This window comes from Semicossyphus pulcher, unplaced genomic scaffold, assembly GCF_022749685.1.
Source record: "Semicossyphus pulcher isolate SPU_LCO1_2020_fin unplaced genomic scaffold, fSemPul1.0.p SCAF_25, whole genome shotgun sequence".
Taxonomy (NCBI): Eukaryota; Metazoa; Chordata; class Actinopteri; order Labriformes; family Labridae; genus Semicossyphus; species Semicossyphus pulcher.
In genome coordinates this window covers 4587244-4610955 of record NW_027211699.1, presented here as the reverse complement: position 1 = coordinate 4610955, position 23712 = coordinate 4587244, and the positions used below count along the sequence as shown (strand labels likewise).

Below are 23712 nucleotides of genomic sequence, written 5' to 3'. Positions count from 1 at the left end.
TCATATCATATTACTGTATTTGTGACAGCAGTGAAGCATGGTGGGCCTAACTTGCATGCTCTAGGCACACTCTGCTCTTTGCTAAGGCCACGTTCAGACACATAATTTACCCCTTGAAAAACGACATCGAAGGCTTTTTGTGGGATGGTACAAAGTGATTATTAATGAATCCATTAATAACCTTAAAGAAGTAATCCAAACCATGATTTGATCCACTAAGCTAGCTGTTTTGGTGCTTAAACCTAACCAAACCTAAGCCAAACTTTATTTAATCACTGACAAATATATCGACCTGCCAACGGTAGCATTAGATCAGGAAACAGATATTGGTGTTGTTCTGGTGGGAAGTTAGAAACGCTACATTTTTCATTTAATGCTTTCTAGGACAGTCTTATTGAACATGAGAGAGTCAGTGTGGTCTGACGGTTAGAAACACTGTCCCAGAAGCAGAATGACTGAATCTCAAAGGTTCAGTTCTTGTAACAGTTTCTTCCTCCATCGTTTCTTTGCTTCGGATCCTCCCCTCTTCCTGTCCTCCTCCTCTCTTATGAAATTCCCAGCTGCTTCGGTCATGTTGGGTCATCCCCTCAGAGACTATTTTAGCTGTTTTAACTGCACGTTGTTGTCCGACACTCACTGTAGAGTGACAAAGAATTAGCATGTAGCAGTGTCGCCCGATTTAAAGAGGACTTATCGTAACTTACCTGTCTTCCGTTTGAGCCCATGTGGAGGAAAGCAAATTGGCACATTTCATCTTTTGACCAACCAGGTGTCAGTATGGCAGTGAAAAAGACATCCCTAGGTGGCTTCCCACACGCCCCATACCTGCTTTTGCAACATAAAAGAAAAGAAAGGAGCTGTCACTCTTCTTTGCAGTAGTCATTGAGCAAAAGACAGTGGTCTGAATACACATAACGTCCGAGTGGAAGAGGAATTTCAGATGTTTCTAGCAGTTATTCTGGTCAGGCTGCAGCCAAAGGAATCCCAGACATCTACTCCGTCTTCATGCCTCCAGCCTTCCCCCCGACTCCTTTACCCTGAACAACCTCGTAATTCGACCTCAGAATGCAGCTATTGCATGACAACTACAACTTTTAGCAGATGTTGTCCCAAAGATTTAATACCAAAGGTTTAAGATGTGATGTTTTTCTTGTTTTAGTGTTTGAATGTGAAAATAAGGGTGTGTCGACGCCGGGATTCCCTGACATGACCCTTGACATGCCAATAACATTCACACTTCAAACTGCCACCACAATTCTAAAGGCACAGACACTTGTGTACATGTGAAAAAAACAAACGCACACCCACAATCTGGAGAGGTCAGAGGTCAGCAGAGAAGAGAGGTCATGTGTTGGCTGATGGGAATTCGGGAGGTGTACCCTAGCTCCCTCTCAGCTGTCCCAACTAGCAGAATAACCCCAGAATAACCATTGTTATCTCTCTATCTGGGTTTGTTATGTGTTTGTGTGACAGTGGGGGGACGGTTGTGGTGACAACTTAAATATCTTTGTTCCAGGGAAGAGGAGCCAGTTGTGTGCGTCGTCATGTGTTTATGTAGAGGAAGGAAGATTAGCAGAGCTGGCAGTCTATTTCTGAGGTTAGATAGAAGGGTTTTCCTCTTTACACAGTTATTTTAAACTACACTGCATTTCCTGTTATAGAAATGAAAGATATCATCTAAGCCAAAAGAATACACGCAATTACAAACGGACAAATTGTTTTCGCAAAGTAAGTTTATTTGTTTTTATTCAGGATACAATACGATATTTATTGGATCCTGCGCCTACTGTGACTTAAAGATACAATATCAAGCAATTCAGATTTGCGCTTCTTTTTGAGCACCACCCACTGGCGAAAATCTGTAATTTTGGGAGCACACTTCCCATTTTAACCAGACGGCTGGCTCCCTTTGTGATGGTTGTAACTCTTGACTCTTCATCTTTGGATTTTCATTTATTGTTGAAGTTGTATCTGTAATCATCAATCTTTTCTTTGTTTCTTCAGCCATAGTAGATTACCATTTCCTTGCAATGCTTACAGAAACCGGAAGTGCAGCCGCTTAGCTCCGCCTACCCTCTCTGGCAGACCAACCACTGCTGAGTGCTGGAAATCGCATCACTAACTGGGCGCCGTTTGTGATTTCTTCTGCGAATGTTGCTACAGACAACCAGTCCATAAAAAAACGATATACTTCAAATGCAAAGGCTTTCATCAGTGGGCTATAGGCTGAATCACCATTGTGTTAATACATTCGGTGATGGTGACTTAAAAGACATTTATTTAAATGAAAAGTTCGAGATTATACCTTTAACAGTGTAGGTTTTAAAAAGTGTGCAAAAATGCTGGATCTGTGCATGTGTGTGTGCGTGTCTGTGTGTGTGTTTTGTAGGTGTGCCTCACTTTTATGAGTTTATCAGCTGAAAGAAAAGCTGATACACCCTAATGATTGTGCGAACTTCAGATCCGTAATGGCAGTCTTTTTTGAGTGCCAGCGCTCATTTCCTTGTTGACTTGTGAGTTTGAGTGGCTCTGCCCTCTTTGTGTTTTCAAGAGACAAGCCTTCATATTGCTGCAGTCCTGCCATAAAACATTATAGCCACTTCTCTTTTCTTTCTCCATTCTTAATTTCAGTTTGATCCAGTGGGCTTCTGTTGGCTCTCTTTTTCTGTCCAATATTGTCTCATGTGGCCAGGTGCTTAAGCAAATGAATGAAAATCTGTGGATGCAAATGCCATGAAAAGCAGTCTGTGTTTGTGTGACTGTGAGTGGGATCTCTTATCTTCACCAGACTGGTTTGGTTAGACTCTCACAGACACACACAGTTGATCAGGGTTAGGGGTAGAGAGGGAGAAAGTGATGGTGCAGCCATGAGAGGTGTATAGCAGCTCAAATATTAATAATTTCAGTTTTCTTGTAGCCAAGTATGTTCAAGATAAGTATCTTCTCAACTATTTCCTTTTTGTTTCATGTTTGCCAATAATCAACACCTAGACTGTAGTTGTGACAACCTACATAACATCTACAAAATCTGTCTTGCATTGTCATGTGCAGGTAAAGCACACTTTTATGAATATGCTGTAATATTTATGACCTTCTATATAACCAGTATTTCAGCTTTCAGTAAACAGCTTCCTTGACAGAATAAAATGTTCCCATAACAATGCCTCTGTTTCATGTGTTGCGTGTCAGCGTTTGTCACAAAAGTCTCGATGTTAACATTAATAGACGGCTTTTATTAATCAAACACTGGAACATTGTATGACCAAATACAATGCAATACATGGCACGATACAATTTGATATGATACGATACCGTATGATTCGATACCGTACGATACGACACGGCTTGATACAATTTGATGTGATACGGTACGATACGACACGGCACGATACAATCTGATATGATACGGTACGATACGACACGGCACGATACAATCTGATATGATACGGTACGATACGACACGGCACGATACAATCTGATATGATACGGTACGATACGACACGGCACGATACAATCTGATATGATACGGTACGATACGACACGGCACGATACAATCTGATATGATACGGTACGATACGACACGGCACGATACAATTTGATATGATACGGTACGATACGACACGGCACGATACAATTTGATATGATACGGTACGATACGACACGGCACGATACAATTTGATATGATACGGTACGATACGGCACGGCACGATACAATTTGATATGATACGGTATGATACGACACAGCACGATACAATTAGATATGATACGGTACGGTACGATACAATACGGTATGATACGACACGGTACGATACAATACGGTATGAAACGACATGGCACGATATAATACGACACTATACAATTTGATGCGATACGATACAGTATAATACGGTACGATACGATACGATACGGTATAATACGATACGATACGATAAGGTATAATACGACACGGTACGATGCATTACGACACGATACAACTCGATATGGTACGATACGATGCTGTATGATATGACACAGCATGATACAATACCACACGATACAATTTGATGTGATACAATATGGTACGGTATGATATGATATGATACAAGTGGTACGATACAATGACGCACGTCTCAGGAGGCAGAATATAAATACTTTTTTTCTCCAGAAAAAAAAATTAAGTACACAAACATCCAGGCAAGCAAACAAATTCCAAAAAGTTCTCAAGCTGAGGCAGAATCTGAATAAAACAGGCAAGGTCAAACACTAGAGCAGGAACTAACAGTATACGCTGGAAAACTAAAGAACAAGCTTGGACTCAAACGCTGCACACAGCTAGCCACCTCAATAGTTGCAAGCAGCATTGCCTGCAGAATAGATTGAAAGCGTTTACAAAATGTCGAGAAAATGTTGTATGTTCACATTTAACTGCACTAGAGTGAACACTGATTGAGTCTCTCCCTCCGTTCCTGCTACACTGAGGAGAGGATGGGAGGGAGGAGAGAGGTGTAGCAAACAGTTTGACTGCCAGCATTGTTCCACAACCACAACTTTCTTAATGGCCTCTTGTTTTGTTTCTTTTCTGTACATTTTTTTTCCTCTCCATTAATATTACTTCCATCTTATACTATCTTCTATCTCGTGTCTTTGTGCAGTTTTATTTCCTGTGTTGTCGAGTCTGCCTCCTGATGATTGTCTACAGTAGCAGGCCTCTACAGAGCGTGCATGGACACACACTCACACACACTTACATGCGTGCTGTGAGAAACAGGAACAGGGGAGGTGGGGGGTGGGTTGCTTCCTGTAAGGCCTGTGTGTGTGTGTGTGTGTGTCTGTTTTTGTCTGGCTTGCATCCAGGTTGTAGAAGTGCCTGCGAAGGAGGAATGGTAGGGAGACTTGAGTTTTGATGGTCCCACAGGAGGAGCTGCTATAGTAGAAAGAAGCTGAATGACGGGCTGCGGCCCCAGTTTTGCCCTTTCATGCATTACAGTCACATTCCAGTCACAGACATCTGCATCCTATTTTAAGAAAAATAAATACCACGCAATGTTTGAAAAACGAATATGCTCTAGAAACACAAAACTGTTTCAAATTATCTACAAAGTGCAACCAATTGGATAAAATGCTGCCTAAAATAACTGTATTTATATGTGTATTCTAACCCACGAAGCCAGTAATTAAATTCTTCTTTCTGTAAGACACACATTCACCCTGTCGCACACAGGTGGCAAAGGCCTAAGTGCCATTCTCCAATTAGTATCTATGCACATTCATACCCGATGGCTGTGCCTTCGGAAGCAATTTGGGGTTCAGTGTCTTGCCCAAGGACACTTTGACATGTGACTGTTGCAGGCAGGGATCGAAGCCCCAACCTCCCGATTGAGAGATGACCGACTCTACCACTGAGCCACAGCCGCCCCTGGACATGGACATAATCACTCCATAAACACTCCAAAAAGCCTTATTACAGGGTTTTTAGGTGGGGATGTGTATGCGTATAGGTTCATAACAATAGCAGGTAAATGATATGTGTCTGCCGTGATATACACCGTGTGTGGGTCCCTCATGTTTGCATTGGTTTACCTGCTGGACACCTGACACCTGGCAGAGAGGTTTAACCTGTTCCCACCACTCATGTGTAAGAGATTCAGTTTGAAAGTGTTTTGATGAGCGCAGGGGCAGGGGGGTCAGATGCCTGGGGAGTTGAGGATGATGACATTGCTTTGTTGTTTAAACAGGTACTAGTTGTGGGCCTGAATCTGCATGTGTGTGTGCAGTGATGTTTAAATGAACAACAAGTGTGCAGAAGGCTCACATATGATGGACAAAATAAAACATGCAACGTATATAGCAGTTTTATGTCTGCTGAAGACGGCTTACATAGAGTTAGAATAGTAGTAGATAAATTACACTCATATGGACATTTATCACTCTATAGCGGTAGTAAAAGTCAAACCACATTTAATTACATGCAGTGGGTAGACATTAAAAAAGTCCATTGTATTAAGTGTTACAATGTTACATCATCCGCTCACCAGATTCAATCCATTCCTCTCCTCCCTGCACAACACATTAAGTGGGAGTGTGTGTATGCATATGTCATGCAGTTATTCTAAAGAATGTGTATGAATGTGTGCACACAGCATGTCTACAAATGTGCACTAACGCAAACATTCTTAGAACAATTTGTGGTTCGACAAGAATTTTTGTCCATAGTAACCAGCAACAGGAGCGGGGCGTCCCGAGGCTTTTTAAAGGAATTCTCTCCTGCTGCCTTCTACGAGTGCAAGTGTGCAGGGAGCTGTCGAATTTAATCAATGTATGATGGACAGTTTTAGGTGTAACATTAATCTGATCAAAGGTCTGCTTGTGTTTTTAACTTATATTGGAGCTCAACAGTGAAAACTTGTAAAGACATGCCAGCCAGTGTCAAAAAGTGAAGTTGCTCTATTTGGCAAAGTGTACTTTTTTGCTTCTTTTTGATTCGAAATGAAACTAAAATTGGAGTTCCTCTCACATTTGATGTAGGGAACTATAAACTCCAATGATACTGTAATTTGTATTGGGACATATTTGCCATTGCCTGACTGTTTCCCAAAGCAGCAGATTAGTAACTTTCTGGTCAGGGTTGATAAGAGATGCAAGTCCATTGCGCACCACTAACTAGCCATTTTTCTCTGACATCACGCTCAGGATGGGAAAGTAAAATGCTGTTATAATACTGCACTACTACTACAACCAGGTTTGCTAAAGTTGTAATTTGATTGTTTCTCGATTGATCTGCAACTGAAATGACAATGAATAGTAAAAATCAGGGGGAACATCGGAACATATTGCTGCTTAGTCACAAAAGCTAGCGTTAGCATTCAACCAATTCCTTGCAAGCATAACTGTTGGCTAGCTAACACAACCGTTAGCTTGGAACTGACCTCTTCCCTGTCGTATATTGCAACACAATTGAAAGGTAAGGTTTGTTAGGAAGTAGTTGAATGCGAACGTTAGCTATGGTCCATTGCTAGCATGAGTCATCAAATATGCTGTTTTGACCTGAATCACCGCAGAAAATAAAAGAAAACACCAAAGATATGAATTGTGGTCTATTAGCAAATATATTTTGTATCAAGGTTTGATCAGTAGTTATCATTTCTATGTCTAAAATGTAGTAAATTGTTATTGCAAGGTCACGTTCACTTCAATGTACAAGGCTTTTAATGTCAAACTGCTTACTTCATGCCGAATGGATAGCCTACATTTCAACTCATTCCAGCAACAATTGCAGTCAGGTGTTGTGACTGCCTGAATAATGCAAAGAATTATGTCCTACATAACAGGTCTTAACAATGCCCTCTTCATTACCTCGTGCCCGTCCTAACTAACTGTCTCCTTATGACCAGGCAGAAGAATCCCATCCCGTCATGACGCTAACATCGGACCATCGAGCACTGGGAACAAATAACCTGATGTCCTGAAGTCAGAATGTAAACTAGGTATCAAACTGGTCTCAGTGTTGATTTTTTAGTTATCATTTGCAATTGGAAAAGTCTTGATGCTAAAATTGTTTGCCATCCCAGCTGATATGCCTTAAGAGATGGGTGTGGCATTGTATAAACACCCTTCCTTTGACTAAGTCTGTACTAGCCAAACTGTCGCTAAACAACTTTAAAACTTCGACCTTAGTCAAAACAACACGTGTTGCATAGTCTACTACAAAAATACCTTGCTGTGATAATTCATAAAGTTAAAATGATGCGACAGAAAGAAAGCGCAATGTTTGGACTTGTTATAAAGTTTGCACTGAGTTTTCCCTGGTGAATTCAATAAATAGACACGATGTCATAGAAACACAGGAAAGGCACTAAAATGCTTGGATAGTTTTAACTGTCCAAGCATCCCCACTTCTCTTCTCCTTTTCATTATTCTTTCCGTTCTTTAAATCTTGCTCTTCCTGACATTTCATCCCCTTTTATCTCTTTAATTTCCTTTTGCCTCCCTCTCTGTCTGACCTCTGCTTTCCTCTGTTTTCTTTTCTCCTTCGCAGCCTGTCTGCCACGTGAGGAAACACAGACTTTTGAACTTCCCCTCTCACTTCCATAATTATTTTTTTAATACACTCTACTCCCGCCGAGCCTTAAACTCTCGTCACCAAACCTCTCGCGTATGTCACTGCTACGCAAACACGCGTACACACACACGCGCGCGCGTGCACACCTCCCAGGAGATTAAATCCCAAACCACACCCAGCTGCAGCTCCCGAGACCCTCCCCCGCGCGCTCACGACGACAGAACGTGCGTTACCATCTTTTCGGGAGTCGCTCTCCAAGTTTGAAGGCTGTTTTCTTGCAGTATTTTCTTTTAAAATTATCACCCCAATTTCCCTCTGCTCTTAGTGACACAGTCACATCTGGAACTCCTCAGCTTTGCTCCCTTCTCGGTCCTAAACTCGGTGAGTAAACGTTGTATCTTCAGTTTGCATATTGTTTGAATGCTGCACGAAACTTTAACAACACCGTATTCATGCCCCATTCAAATCCAGTGTGGCTGTGAAATGCCTCTTAAATGTACCAATAATTCCTATAATAATATCCACTATGAATATTTACGGTGAGTTTTTAGCTTAACTGTCCTTATTTCTGACACTCTACATTTAGCTAGCATAAAATATTTCTAACATTAGTCGCGCTCCTTCTGGACATTTGTAAAGTGTCTTGTTAAAAAATAGGACTTTTTTTCGTTTTGTAGCAGATTTAAGGGGAACTTGCTGTCGTGTTTTACCCTGTGGGTATGTTTTTTACACCGAACATAACTGAATTCAAGTTTCAGACGTTTGTTTCTCTTTTGGACTTAACGGCTGTTTTAGACTTTTCACTGAACTAAAGGTTCACTGTATCTCTAAGTCCATATGGTAACACTCAATTTAAATTATATCATATGCACTTTTGTAGCTCTTCCATAGTTACCAGTGAGCGTATTTAACAGCGTTACAGTTTCTTAAAGTTTATTTGCGTTTTTGACTAATTTTAGATTGTAATGAGTGTAAGTGTGTCATTGACATTAACACTTACATCTGTTTAGGGACATTCTTAGGCATTTAGTTCTGAACAGCGATATCTATCATTGATAACTGAGTTGCAATTTAGTTTTGCTGAGGCAGGTCATTGCTGCTGTGTTCTCTCTCCAAGGGGAGGCGCCCTCTTGTGGTTAAAAACTCTAACAACATCTTCGAGTTTATTGTAACTTTTTTGAATTATTTTAGATGCTTAATTTTTCTTTCTTTCTTGTTTTTATTAATACAAGGACATTAACAAACCAAGATAGGAAAATAAGCTGCAGTGCAACCTGCTTGCATGATCAGACCATGTTTTCAGGAACATTTAATGTAGGGGTGCCCAATCCTGCTACCTTCCTGCATGTTTTAGGTTTCTCCGTACTCTAACAAACCTGATTTTAATGATCTTCTCGTTATCAGTCAACTGTAGCTTCTCAGGGGGATTGATAATGAGCAAAACATTCGTTAGACTAACGAGAAACCTAAGACGTGCAGGAAGGTAGCTCTCCAGGAGCAGGATTGTGCACCCCTGATTTAATGGTTTCAACTTCTGCGGCACACAATGAGCAAGAATCCACTTCATACGTCATTCTTTTGTGTAGAAAATCCCGTACAGACTTCTTCCAGGTTATCCCTTCTGTGTGGAGGGTTTTTCAGGCCGGGCTGCAGACAGGAGACTGGTCCTCCTGTAAGACAATGTTTGCATGCATGTCAACGGAGCATGCAGTCTGAGGAAAGCCCTGGCATTTAGGTTTGAAGATTAAATATCATATGATATGTGAAGGTTACCAGAACACAACCATCTGTCTGAAAGGGATTTGCATCCCACGGGAGAGATGGAAAAGGCAGAGATAGATAAAAAAAAGAATATTAGGGAGATTATGACCCTTTCAAAATGGTTAGGAAACTGGAACATTAAAGTCAAGCCACTCAAAAAAAAAAAAAAACTTTTTATATGACATGTCACTGGAGAGAAGACAGTCTTTATAGTGCTTTTAATGCAGTTTGATAAGCCTCACAGCCATCAAACATGTGCAAAGTTATGTGTTGGGCAACCTCAGAGGAGAATGAAGCTAGGCAGCTAAATGAATGAATGAAAGGTTTGACTCGTGTGGCAGCGGTTACTGAAGTTTGATCCGTGTTTGGCCAAATTCTCCTCAAGCAGAAGTCAGTGCTACGGTGGCCGACAATGGCCAAAATCATTTCCATTCAGAAAAAGTCCTGCCGCATCATAAATGGCAGTCATGATGCCGAATTAAAAGAAATGCATTCACAAAAACATCTTGCTGCAGAAAGCCAAAGCAAATATGTGAACCGCAAACATACTGCAACTACACAAACAATGTAAAGTCTGAACACACAAACTAAGAAAGCAAACGCAACAGAAAACGCTCCAGGCTTTTAGGGGGAGCACTAAGTTGAGCGGCCTGATTTTAGCAACAAACAGACCGATCACTGATTTTGTTGACTTTTCTGTTTATCAGACGACAAATGGGAGGCAAGAAAAAGGGAAAGAGGCTAAAGACAACTTTATAACTTCTACAAACTTATTCTCTTATTTTGTTGAATGTACACATTATTTTTTATTGTTTTCTGATAGACGGATAGCTTTGCTAAAGTAACCACTGCTGCTTAGTGTAGCTGCTTTTAGCTAGTTAGCTTAATGTGACGACTGGATGTGCAGCGTTCGCTGTTGATCCTCATGTGTTTTTGACTTTGCATCATTTTTGTGTTTGCAGCGCGTTTCCGTTGTTTTGGACTCGTGTGTTTGAAATTGTCTCCATCCATCCATTATTTATACCGCTTATCCTGTTCACGGTCACGGGGGGCTGGAGCCTGTCCCAGCTGTGAGGCGGGGTTCACCCTGCACTGATCGCCAGTCAATCACAGGGCTGACACACAAGCCCTTTTTACACTGCCAGTTCACGGCGGGATTATTACGTCTCTCTTACGTTGCGTCGTCTATGTAAAACGCACAGAGGTAGAATGGTTGGGTGAAGTCGTTCAGCCTGTGAGCCGGCATCGGAGGTAGTAGCAGAGGCGTAACAGAGGCGACATGGCGGCTGTGTAAACGGCAGAGCCGGCATGGGTGGAACAGCACTGTGTGTGTGTATTTGAAAGACGCGCTGTTTGTTTACACCTCGCGCACGTTTTGCTTCCGCAACACCAGAACGCTGTGTAAAAACACACCCTGGGGCAGGGGCACACACTTTACGCCGCCGTTGCTTGCTTCATTACGCCGCTGAGGCAGAACTGCAGTGTAAAACAGACGGGCGACCCGTCACACTCACACATGCACCTTTGGGCAATTTGGAGTCATCAATGAACCTAACGAGCATGTATTTGGACTGTGGCAGGAAAACCACGCATGCACGGGTAGAACATGCAAAATCTACACAGAAAGGTGCCCTATGCCGAACTGGAATAGGAAGTGGGGACCTTCTAGCTGTGAGGCGACAGCGCTAACCGCTGAAATTGTCTCTGTTTCTTACATTTCTTAAATTCTAAAGTTTGTCCTTGCCGGCCACCGTACATCTCTCTATCAGAAGCAGCATAGTCTCCTCTGTATTAGAAATCTTCTGCACCTTGTGTGCTTTATTGCTCTCACTGTCAGATGTGATGCGACACAAAGCTTGAAAGCTGTAAAGGCAGCGGGAGCACCAGTGTTAATTCAAAAGTATTTCCAGTTGCACTGAATGCAGCAGGAGGAGCGAGGTGTGTGATATCTGATAGGAGGAGGATTAGCCGTGTCAGTAGGAGGTAAAAGGTGCAGACAGATGAAACTATCAGGCAAACAGTGTAAAGAGAACAAGGGGATAAGTCTCTATCAGGTGTTCCCCAACGTCCACCTGCCATGTGGGAGTCGTTTCTCAGCGCTGTCACTGCAGGAATGTGTGTAAAAAAGGAACCATCACACGCTTACACACACGCGCACCTTAGAACCGTGTTAGTGTCCAACATGAAAGAATTCCTGTCTCGGAGGGAAGTCTTTAAACACAGCAGGAAAACAATCGTGTGCATCTGTTATTTTTTAGTTCCCAGATTCCTGAAGGAGGCATGAAGTACACACACACGCGCACACACACACAGTACTCCTTACCAGCAGTATAGGCTTCATTGTGCAGAACAATGTGTCATGTGTTTTCTCCATTCTCTCCTGGTATTCAACAAAACGCAACATAGCTTAAATATGTATTTTAAAGCTTCCAGGCAGCCAGGCAGCTTTACATGAATAATGCAGACGACTGGTTTTGCTGTTATGGTAAAAATGTAAGAAATGTCAACTTATAGGGCCTGTGTTTACAAGTCTTATGACCCGAATAAAAGTTCTGTGTATAAAGGCGGTGTTGTTTCCAATTTGGGCCGTGAATGCATCATTTGTACGCACTCATAACTCAAATTCCACATGTCAAATTTCACCCCCCTTTTCAAAACGGACAGTCCACTCCTCTCTTATTTATTGGATGTGATTTCAGGATAAGTGTTTCGTATTGTCCTGCATCCAAACATTGCATGTTTATTGTAAGGCGGAGTTGCCTAACATGTATGGAAGATAAATCCTTTTTTTTCTCCAAGATCAGTAAAAATACACCTAAATTCCCCGTCTGCATCTGAAAGAGACGGTTAAGATAAAGCCTTGCTTGTTCAATATTTAGTCTATTAATGTAGACCGTGGTGGATCCAGGCGGTGAACTGGGACACAGCCAGCATGGCTAATTCTCTAATGACGACCTAAGGCCAAACTGTCATATTTATTTCTTATTAGTGGAGCACTAAGTTGTGCACATAGCAAAGTTGTCACAGAATCTTTCATGCACTATGCTGACTGCTTCACAGGGCAGCTGTTTGTTTCCCGGTGCGTCAGCAGCCAGTTCTTGCCTGTAAAAAACCTATATATAAATCCATAATGATAAAGATTATAGCTGTCGCAGGGCAATCTGGTTGTATGCATCGTTCTGAACTAAAGATGATGCATTCTAAATGAACTGTGTGTGTGTACATGTGTGCGTCCACAGGATTCTTTGTGCTCTTCCTAAACAAAGCTTTGTTTGGTCTCTGGCATTATTCCAGGGAAGATGTCCCTTTGTGTTGACTCTAAAAATAAGCCGTAGCTTGGCTCCTGTTGTTGTTGTACACATGTATACTCGCACACAAACACACACATGCGCACACATTTACTTGGGTCAAAGTTGGGGACATGACAGACTTACACGTGGATTTTTAATATGGCATGTGTTCTAGTTTCTGTTTGTAGTCCGAGTAATATTGACCAATCACGTGCCAGCAGGCTTTGGCGTATGCAGGAAAAACAGTGGTGTGGAGAGCAAAAGCAGGCGGAACGTAATCTGCCATAATGACTTCTAGGCTCCCATCAGCGTCATCATATGATGCTTCAGCTTCTTGTTAATCTCTATAAACAGACATCTGCATGCTAACAGCTCACAATCCGTTCTAGATCAAAAATCCGACTTGAGACAAATTCGCTTGACGCTGTGTCATGAAAGCCGTTCAGCGTTCAGATTTCCTGACTTCCTCGAATACATCAGAGGTGATCGGTCCGACCTCCATTCAACAAACGAGCATTTTGAAAGTAGTTTTCTTCTCCTCTTGAGGACGGACCTGACAAAGCTTCATGTTTACTTTTTACTAATCTGCATCATAATGATATTTCGGCAAAGATAAGACCCGTTATTAAAGTAAATAACAAGAAACCGGTTCTTACTGCATTTGTTGGCCTCTCTTTAACTGACTATTTACAGTGAAACTGGGACTTTCCAGAAGCAAACGAACGGGCGCTCCTCCGGGGGATTTAATGAATCAGAAAACGTTTATTTTGCTGAACATATCTGGAGCTGTGAAATTCGCTTTACTTTTTGATCACACGGTCGCTTCTTAAGTTTCTAACTGGACAATGCAGCACACGGAAAAGAAGGTCTTGGCTGCAAGTCCTTTATCGCTAACCGCTGGCTAAACTGGACATGCCCAACATGTTCACTGTTTGCCCCAGAGGATATATCGTTATTAGACTATAGGTTAGCCAATGGGTTCCAATTGCACTAACCCCAACCTTCCCAAAAATCTTGTCCCCACTTGGACAAGTTGTCCCAAAGTTAACTGGTCTTTGGTCTGATATGTGTCCCCAAAAATAGTCATAATACACCTGCACACACATTAGGTTGTTCGTTTTCACACATATTATTAAATACTTTAAGCAAAACAAAAGGATGAGCATGAGGGTTTGTTTCTGATCTTAGCTTGAGATTAAGTCTTAGCTCAAGGCGCATTGGCTAGCTTTTATCCAGAGCATTCATTTGCACTTCACATTCATCATAAGTGGAAGGTGATCGAGGTTTCTTCGGCTCAGTGTCAATACAAAACCAAAAAAAAAGTACCAGCCAGAAGAAATGATCATGAAAAGGGACAAATTGGACACTTTCAAGAAGCTGCTACTTTATATTGGAGCTTTTACTTATAGAAGTTATAGAAAAGTTGACACAGACTTGATCCCATTTGCAAAGACGGCAGAGTTTTGACCATATGGTGCAAACATAAAGCTAAGCATCAGTTGATATGGTTGCATTGATTTAAAAATGGTGCTATAAATAGATCATTAATGTTCTTGGAAAACAAAAGAGGGCACTCAGGACAGTCAGCAAGTTTTCTAGAGTAAGGGTTTAGAGAAGGAAATGTTACATATTGAGCTTTTTAATATTTTCCTCAATCCGTTTTTCCAAGTGGAAAGAGGAAACGATTCAGAGAAAGAGCGAGTGGGACAGTGAGAGAGACAGGGGAGTAAGATGCAGAGGCCCAGTTAAGTCTGTGGCTTTGTGTTTTATGAAGAGTAAAAAAAAAAGGACATTAAAAGTCAGCATTTTCCACCAGGCAAGGGAATCAGCTAGCTCAGACACACACACACACTTGCACTCCTGCAGTCCCCCAGCCTCCTATTATAAGGCTGAGTGGAGAGGAGGAATGGCAGCATCTGTGCCTGTGTGTCAGAGTGTGTGTCAAAGCGAGGTGGCTGCAGTCTGATAGAATCTAAAACCCATAAAACAACAGCATTGTTATCTGTCTTTCTTTATATTTGTATCCACTAAGTAATTTTAGGAGTTTTCCGAAAGGCAAGCGAGGACTCAAACTGTGACAAGTACAAGAAAGCAAGCTATGATGCTAACGGTACACCAGATGAACCCTGTTTTTATGCTCCAAAAACATTATCCTCAAAGTGAGTAGAGTATTATTTGCAGCTTTTGTATGTTTGTTAATGATCTGGGTGATGAATGATGAATGTAGGATCATCACTTACTTAAATGAAGAGGACTGTCAGTCATTCGTTCCAGTGATTGACACACCAGAGCAAAGGGATATAGCACTCAAATGTCTATATGATAGATGAGGCATGAAGATTTGTGAACTATTAGCGTTATGCATACCGGACGAGCGGGGCTAATGTATACGGCATGCTATGTGTGCTTGCAGCTGTTGCATGGTGTTAGAGGCGAGTACCGGCAATTTCACACTTTACTATCAGCGCTGAGTGAAACCTCGGCTAAAAGGCAACACCGTTTCACTGTTTCGTTTCACTGGGGAATAAAAGACCCTGCATTAAGTATACTGGGAGAAAGGAAACCATATTATGAAGATTTGTAGAATTGCAGTGATGTTTGGTTGATTACACCAGGATAATTATTTTTCAGTATAAAGTTTGCTTTGTTCATGATCCACCTACACAAACTTAACTTTCATTTCATTTATGCCAACTGAAAGAGGTACCATAGGATGCGTATCTAGTACGACACGACACAAAATAATATTGCATGATGCGGTGTAATGCCATATGACATGACACGACAAGACATGATATTGCATGATGCGGTGCGATACCATACGACATGACACGATATTGCATGATACGGTGCGATACCATACGACATGACACCATGCAACATGATATTGCATGATACGGTGCGATACCATATGACATGACACGATATTGCATGATACGGTGCGATGCCATACAACATGACACGATACGACACGATATTGCATGATATGGTGCAATACCATACAACATGACACGATATTGCATGATACGGTGTGATACCATACAATATGACACGATACGACATAATACGATACCATACCATACGCCATTAAATGGTGCGATACAACACAATAGGGTGCTATACGATATAATATGACGTTAGCTTGCTTCATCACCCACACATACATATCTGATATGATATATCACAATATGACATGTTACAAAATATATCAATACGATACGTTCCAGTGCAACACGATACAATATGAAGTTTGCTTGGTTTATCACCCACCCATACAAATTTTAATTTAATTTATGTAAATACAATAAGGTACTATACATATCTGATATGATACATAGGCTACATACAATACGATATGTTACGATATAATACAATACATTACGATACTTTAAAATATATCACGATATGATGGGGTACATTACACTTTATTGTCCCTGTAGGGAAGTTTGTCTTGGCCTTGAATGCCGCACTTATTTCGCTATCTCAACAGTGGTACTAAAAGTATAAATATTGGCAATTATAAAACAGTATTTTTTCGGATTTGGACCCTTCTATATAATTGTTATATTTGGGATAATCAATACTCTACATAGTTCAATATTCTACATAGTTTGAATTTACTTTAATGATCTGACATGTGGCTGTCTCATTTTTCAGGGGTTTCTTGGCAGGCTAGACATTTGTGGTTTTGTGTAGCTTATATGTATGTGTACCATAGACTGTATAAAAAGATGTGTACATACAGTATATCACAGTGTTTGGTTTTTCTCTCTTCCCTCCATTTTTGTCCAATGGGGATCCCTCCCTTCATTCTCCACCTCCGCCGTCCTCCCTTTGCTCCTCCCTTCATCTTCTTTTAACTGAGATGAGAGGGCAGCTGCAGACGCAATGAGATCCAGCTGTGTGTGCGTCTGTGTGTGTGTGTATGTTTGTTCATATCTAATGGATTATTTGCTGCTCCAAAGAATGTTCCTGCAGGTCGGATGGATTAGACTCAAATACCCAAAAGATGCTTTGAATTGGGTTTAGTGAATTAAATGTTTGGTATTTATCTTGGTATCTTGTTTATCTTTCCAACTTTATCCCCCCTCATTACTTCATCACATTTTTCTATATAGTCAGAGTTACGATTGGCCAACAGACAGTTATTATAACTAATGCTATAAATGGCAGATTTTCTGGGAATAAAGCCGACCTCTCAAATGCTGTTGCCAGTCTTAAAATAAGTTTGTGTCTCACATTCCCACCCAGTGTGACCTGTCGCTTGTACACCACTTTATGTTCACAAAGATTTCATGAGCCCTACAATGTCTTTACTCTTAAACTGTACAGGTCATGAACATGATCTTATCAATCATAAAATGTGCCACATTGTTTATGTTAAGGCCTTATTTTTTGGCCAAATCCAGGCTTACACTTGTGCTGAATTCAGATTTTTTGCTCGCTTGGTTCAGGTGCAAATTAAAGTGTTTGTTGCCATGTTATTGTTTTCTTCAGCTGCAATCTCAAGAGCGTTATGATCCGGAGCGTTTAGCCAGAGAACTGTTGTTGTTTACATTCCTGTCTAAACCCCAAAACCCAACCTCTCATGAATCAAAGTGTTTAGCTCACTGTTGATGTTTGCCCACCCCCGTTTTACTATTCACCCCCTCTACCCAGACGGGGAAGGCCTATCCTCTGGCACACCCCACAGCCACATGCTGGCACACAAAAATTGTGGCCTGCTTCCTGTCGGCGGGGAGAGGCTGTTTTTACTGTGACTCCATTTTGGCGGAGAGGGCTAATTCCTCTGCTGTCTGGCTTTGTGTGTGTGTGTGTGTGTGTGTGTGTGTGTGTGCACTCACATGTGCTTTTAAGCATGTTGGTGCCTCTGCCTGCTCAGCTTCTGAACTACTTTGGTGGGCAGTTTTAATCAGGCTCTTGTGTATATGTGCACACATGTAATTTAATGTGCATCCACGTAAAAGTTAGGCTGAGTTTGTTCGACAGAGAGCAGACTGCACGCTTAGCGGTGTCTGAGATGTAGTCTTAACTATGCATGTTGAACAGTATGATGGTGACAAAGAGTTTTACATGCTGAGCAAAAGCGAAAAGATGAATGTCCAGATGTTTTTCCCTTTTCCTTATTTTTTTGTCAATTAATTGATCACAATTACTCGCATATATCAATGATTTCTGTGAGAAGCACATTACATCCCACACTCTAATTGTACTATTTTCTTCACTGTATTAAGTTTTAATTCACAATCTACTTTAATCTGATCACTATGCTTTGCTTCAGTCCCCCAGCACACCTGCACCTCTGCTCTCTGCACAGCTGCTGGCCCCGCCCCCTCTTTCTGTTTGTCTCTCTGTCTGCTTTGTTGACTGCCTTCATCAGCAGTCTGTTTAATTAAGTTACAAAAGTTAAATATTTTCTCTCGCAATTCAAAACAGCACATGAGCCGCGTGTGCACGAAGGACGTTATTAATGACGTAGCGATCAAAACGATCGAGCGAGCGTTACCAAATGGCATCGCCGAACGACTGTTCATTTGGAGCGGACATCTCCGTCATTCAATTGCAACTTCAGGACATGTTATAGAAATCTGTGGCAGCGTAAACACTGACTTATATGGGTCCAAAAAAAACCCCTGATCCTGGTGCTGTGTTCTTGCCCTGGTGACATCTTTTGGAGCCAGAGACTGCGCAGTAGAAATCGGCAGGTGGAGCCGCAGTAACGACGTCCCACCCCTTCCGCAAACCAAAACACACATTTCACTCACCGAAAAAAAACATTGCTGCATTAAACAGCAGAGCAGCTTCTTGTGTCCCTCGAGTGAAGCAGATGTTCACAGATATGAAACTTCGATGACTGTAGTGATTGTTTTAGTTACGTCTCCTCTCGCCGTTCCTCCTCTACTCTGCTAACCCGGAACAGATCGGCTGCAGGAGCGGTATTTGTCAACAGAGCTGTCAATCATCTTTTTTACAGCATCATATAACTAATTAAAAATAAACATGTTGGAGAAAACAGTTGGACGTAAATCAGCATGATAAGAACTAACTATAATGACAGAAACCATGTTTGAGGAAAATTTATTTCTATTTTGATTTTATAGTTTGACTCATGTCCCATCTGTTAACATGGAGGAGGCGGGCTTTATGACCTATACCGCGGCAAGTCAGCAGGGGGCGCTTGAAATGCTTTGGCTTCACTTTTAGGGAGCTGTTGTATCGACCATCTTTTTATTCAGTCTATGAGTGAAATACAAACCCAAATAATGACCCTTTTCAAAGTATATACTTGCACACAGACAAGCACAAAGCGAGAGCGGGCTTCACTTCTTTCACGGTTCTTCCTCACACTTCTCTTAAGCTCACACACTGGAGAGACTCACAGGCTACGTCACAAGGTGACTTTCCTTAAACAGGAAGACATGGGCGGTTACATTACAGATAAGTCTAACACACGGGCCTATTATGACTGTACACAGTGTTGTCTGAATCCATTCACTGATTGGCATTTGTGTCACAACACTACAAGGTCCTGCTGCAAACAAAGGAGTAGGCTAGAGCTTGACCACCTGCACCTTTAATGTTATAGGACAAGGTAACTACAGAGAGCACAGATTGCCTATTGGAAGATGTAAACAGTGAACTCCTGACTTCTATCAACAAGTCAAAGTCAGGTTTAAGCCCTACAATCACAGCAGAGTAAACACCACTCTCCCACACACAGTATTCTTCCGTTTACTCAACACACACACACACACACACACACACACACACACACACACACACACACACACGCACCCTCTCAAATCCACACGTGGTTGTGGCATACAAGCAAACAAAACATACACACTTCTTCTCCCAGAAGCATTTCTTTTTGTAAACTGAGGGAAGACTGAGACATTACAGATATTTCGATGGCTGCTTCATTTACCCTCAGAGTTGTTTGGAAGTGTTGAAATCGCAAATGAACTTACAGCAACTTAAGACAACTTTTATGCTATTTTGTTCTCCTCTCAGTTATTCTAAATTTGACACAATTCAATATTAAAGTCTGGTTAGATGTTGCTTTGATTTGTCCTTTATTAAATTGTCTAAAAACTGATTGCAGAAGAGTTAAATGTGTAAACATGCTTGATGCGGTTTCCAGTGAATTATTGCTATATGTACACATTTTTGCATATATTTGGGGCTGCAAAGCAAGTAGGATCTCTGCAAACGTTATATTTGTATGTTAATGTTTGTTATTTAAGTATTGTATACATGTTTCTCCCAACAGATTCCTTTCACGCGAGAGGCCCTTGATCTACCCGCAAACCCACCTGCGTGACGACCAGCATCACCACACAGAAGCAAACATCCAGCAGGACAGTCGAGCTGAAACCTACGTTCTGCGTCGACAATCAGCCAGTGAGAGATACACAAAACAGATCTTTAAGCGGCCTGACCAACGGGCACAAACCAGCAGACAAGTGAACTGCAGCCATGTTGATCATCTTAGCCTTCATCATCCTCTTCCACCTGGCTGCAGCCATCCTCCTCTTTGTTGCAACCATTCACAACGTGAGTACAAACCAGAGAGAATGGCAGCACCTTACAGGACACGTCAGCCCTTTAACCCCCTCTGTGTCCCTCTCTAATGTAGGCGTGGTGGGTGGTGTCGCCAGCCGGAGGCGATGTGATCTACTCTGACCTGTGGTACGCCTGTAATGCCACCTGCTTCCCTGTGGAGAACAGCCATACTGCTGATGCAGGTAAGACAGTTTGCCCATCATGCAGCCGGCGCAAAGTGGCCCAGTGCAAATGTAACTGCCTGATGCAGGTGATATTTTCATGCTAAGCTCTTATATTGTGTAAGAAGCAGATGTACTTGGAGATTGAAATGCACTTCAGATCATGCACGAAGGATTGTTTAAACAGGGCCCAGTGTATTACTTCAGTATGTAACCTGTGTTTATGTTTATAACGCCTCCTTTCTCCTCTCTCCTCAGCCTATCTGCAGGCCATCCAGGCCACCATGATCCTAGCCACTATTTTGTGTTGCGTCAGCTTCTTCGTCTTCATCCTTCAGCTCTTCCGGCTCAATCAGGGAGAGAGATTCATTTTCACTGCTATTATTCAGATAATGGCCTGTAAGTGACACACTGAAATTTACCTAACTGTTACTATGTTATTCCCTCTTGTGCCCGATTAATGTCCATCTTCCTCCTCCTCCTCTCTCCGTCTCCCAGCTCTATGCGTGATGATCGCAGCCTCCCTCTACACGGCGCAGAAACAGAGCTTCCACGTGGCCAGCCTCAGGGACGGCTCCTACGGTTCCTCCTTCGTGCTGGCCTGGGTCAGCTTCCCCATGACGCTCATCAGCGGCCTCATGTACCTGGTGCTCAGGAAACGCAAATAGATGCTGCGGCTTGACACACAGGCTCGCAGATATTCAAATATAATTCATAGGAATACATGGACACAAATGCACAGATGTACAACACGTCTTTTTTAACCCTTAGTGTAATGCCATTAAAGGAAAGGATCAACTCAACAAATCCACTTTAATTTCATGCCTCAGGTTCAGAACTAGTCAATTTAATTCACATTACACACTCCAAACCTTAAATATTCACACTGCCCTCTCCTTCCCGGTCGTACATTCTTCTCATTGAGCGTGGCAAAGATGAAGCCTCCAAAGACTCTCAGTGTCGTACATGTATTTTTCGAAGAAGCACTCCAGTCTGCTGCTGTTAGTAGACCGGATACGCCCACTGTGAGTTAGGAGGTCTTTGTCTCCTTGTTTTCATGCATGGAAGCCACTAGCCACATCCTGGAAACCTATTAGATGAGAAACACATTATAGTTCATATTTTATCTGCAATGTCTTGTGTGAAAGGGGTAATCTGACTTTTGTCAGCTAGACAGATGAATTTACACGCAGCCTGGGTTAAATCTACTCCTTGCTGCAGTAGTGAGAACACGCTTAAACTATCTCACTCGCACAGGACATGAGCAGCTTTGCAGCTTACTGATTTGTCGTCTCCTCTTGGTTCAGTGTCTCCTGTTTCCTACAAAGTTCATTCATAGGAACCTGTTTCAAACATCTCATCAGAAAAGGTCAAATCTTACTGGACTGTCTCCAAGTTTTTTTGTGTGAAGCTACAGTCAATTGAATTCATTGTGTACATATTTGCTGAGTATGTATAGTTCAGTTAATACTTTTCTAATACTGAAAATGACATAAAAAAAAGAATAGAAACTTGTGTTAAACATAGAAGTGTAGTGCACATTAATATGTAGGAATTTAACCTGTTGTTTGTACTCTTCTGTTACTGACTTGTGTTTAAATCGTTAAAAAGGAACCAAAGATGTGCTGTGATATTTCACATAACAACATAGAAACATGCAAACTTGAATCTTCGTTTTTATCGTGCATTTTACATTCACAGCTTCAGTGAGGAAAAGACAAGAGCTATTTATTGTTTAAAGCCACTGTTGTGTATTTTAGCATGTGACTGAGGTTGTATGAAGTAATTATCAAGCTTCTGTTTATTTGGTTTATTACTGAAACACTCCTACGCATGTCATGCATTTGTGCTTTGGCATTTAAGAGTAAATTTGTGGATGCCTTGTACCTCCTGCCACCTATTCCCAAAACTGCATTAATCTGCAGCCTACGTAGAGCTAATGTTTGATTCCACAACCTCACTGTTTGAACTGTTGTTCTATTATCTTTCTTGGTTTCGGGGTAGTGCTGTTACGGGCAACAAGCTGTATTAAATTTGTTGGGCTGTGAACATTTCTAGGGAACAAGTTATGTGAAAAAGTCTCCTTTAAGCGCCCATTGGGTTTTCTTGTGATCGTAGGTTAGCGACTTGAACTTATTCCTATCTCACCAATAGTGAAGCTTCAGGGAAAATAAATGGAATTGGAGAATTAACTCTGCTATCTCAAGATGATACTTAAAAATGTTCAAAGCCAGACATAGGAGGCCACGATTGTGATGTTTTTAGTGCACATGTTTTTGTAAAGTTTTCATCCTAAGAGGGTTTTGAGTGGTTGATAATAGGACTTCTGTTTGCATGCAATGTCTGTTGTCTTTTTGCAAATCCCTTTAACTTATATTGAAATGAAGAGTGAGTCATTGAGAAAGTTTTTTGTTTAAATAACTTTGTGTAAAGTTTGGTTTTGCTTTGTTAATTTTAAAACCGATTTAAATTTAGAATAAAGCCAAGAGCTTCAACGTAACTTCAGAGCAAACCGTGATCACTGCTAAGGATTGATTTGGAGTTTTAAATATTTTGGTTTGTGGTTGTGATAACTTTCTTGTGAGTGTTTTTTATGTCAATGTAGATGTACTGTATTGTAGTTCATGTAGATCAATATAATAACCACAGGACAAAACTAGTGGCAAATAATCAAGTTCATTTATGGGGGTTTGGTTTTTTTTGACATTTTTGGCAGTTGAAATATTTTAATGCTTACTGATGATACGTGACTACCTACATGACGAAGTACGTGATAAGCCACGTGACCAGGTATGTGATAAGCCATGTTACCACCTACGTGACCAGGTACGTCATAAGTTATGTGACCACGTATGTGACAAAATACGTCATAAGCCACGTGACCACCTACGTTGCG

At 41.5% G+C, this 23712-nt stretch overlaps 1 protein-coding gene across 1 annotated transcript; it reads left to right on the top strand.

Annotated features, from left to right (window-relative positions):
* The first annotated feature begins 8283 nt into the window (after positions 1 to 8283).
* On the top strand, positions 8284 to 23274 carry emp2 (epithelial membrane protein 2). The gene is made up of 5 exons (XM_069676070.1): positions 8284 to 8419; positions 20363 to 20646; positions 20729 to 20837; positions 21075 to 21215; positions 21315 to 23274. The coding sequence occupies exons 2-5, from the start codon at positions 20569 to 20571 to the stop codon at positions 21482 to 21484; spliced, it is 498 nt and encodes a 165-aa protein (XP_069532171.1). The 5' UTR covers positions 8284 to 8419; positions 20363 to 20568; the 3' UTR covers positions 21485 to 23274.
* Positions 23275 to 23712: the final 438 nt, after the last annotated feature.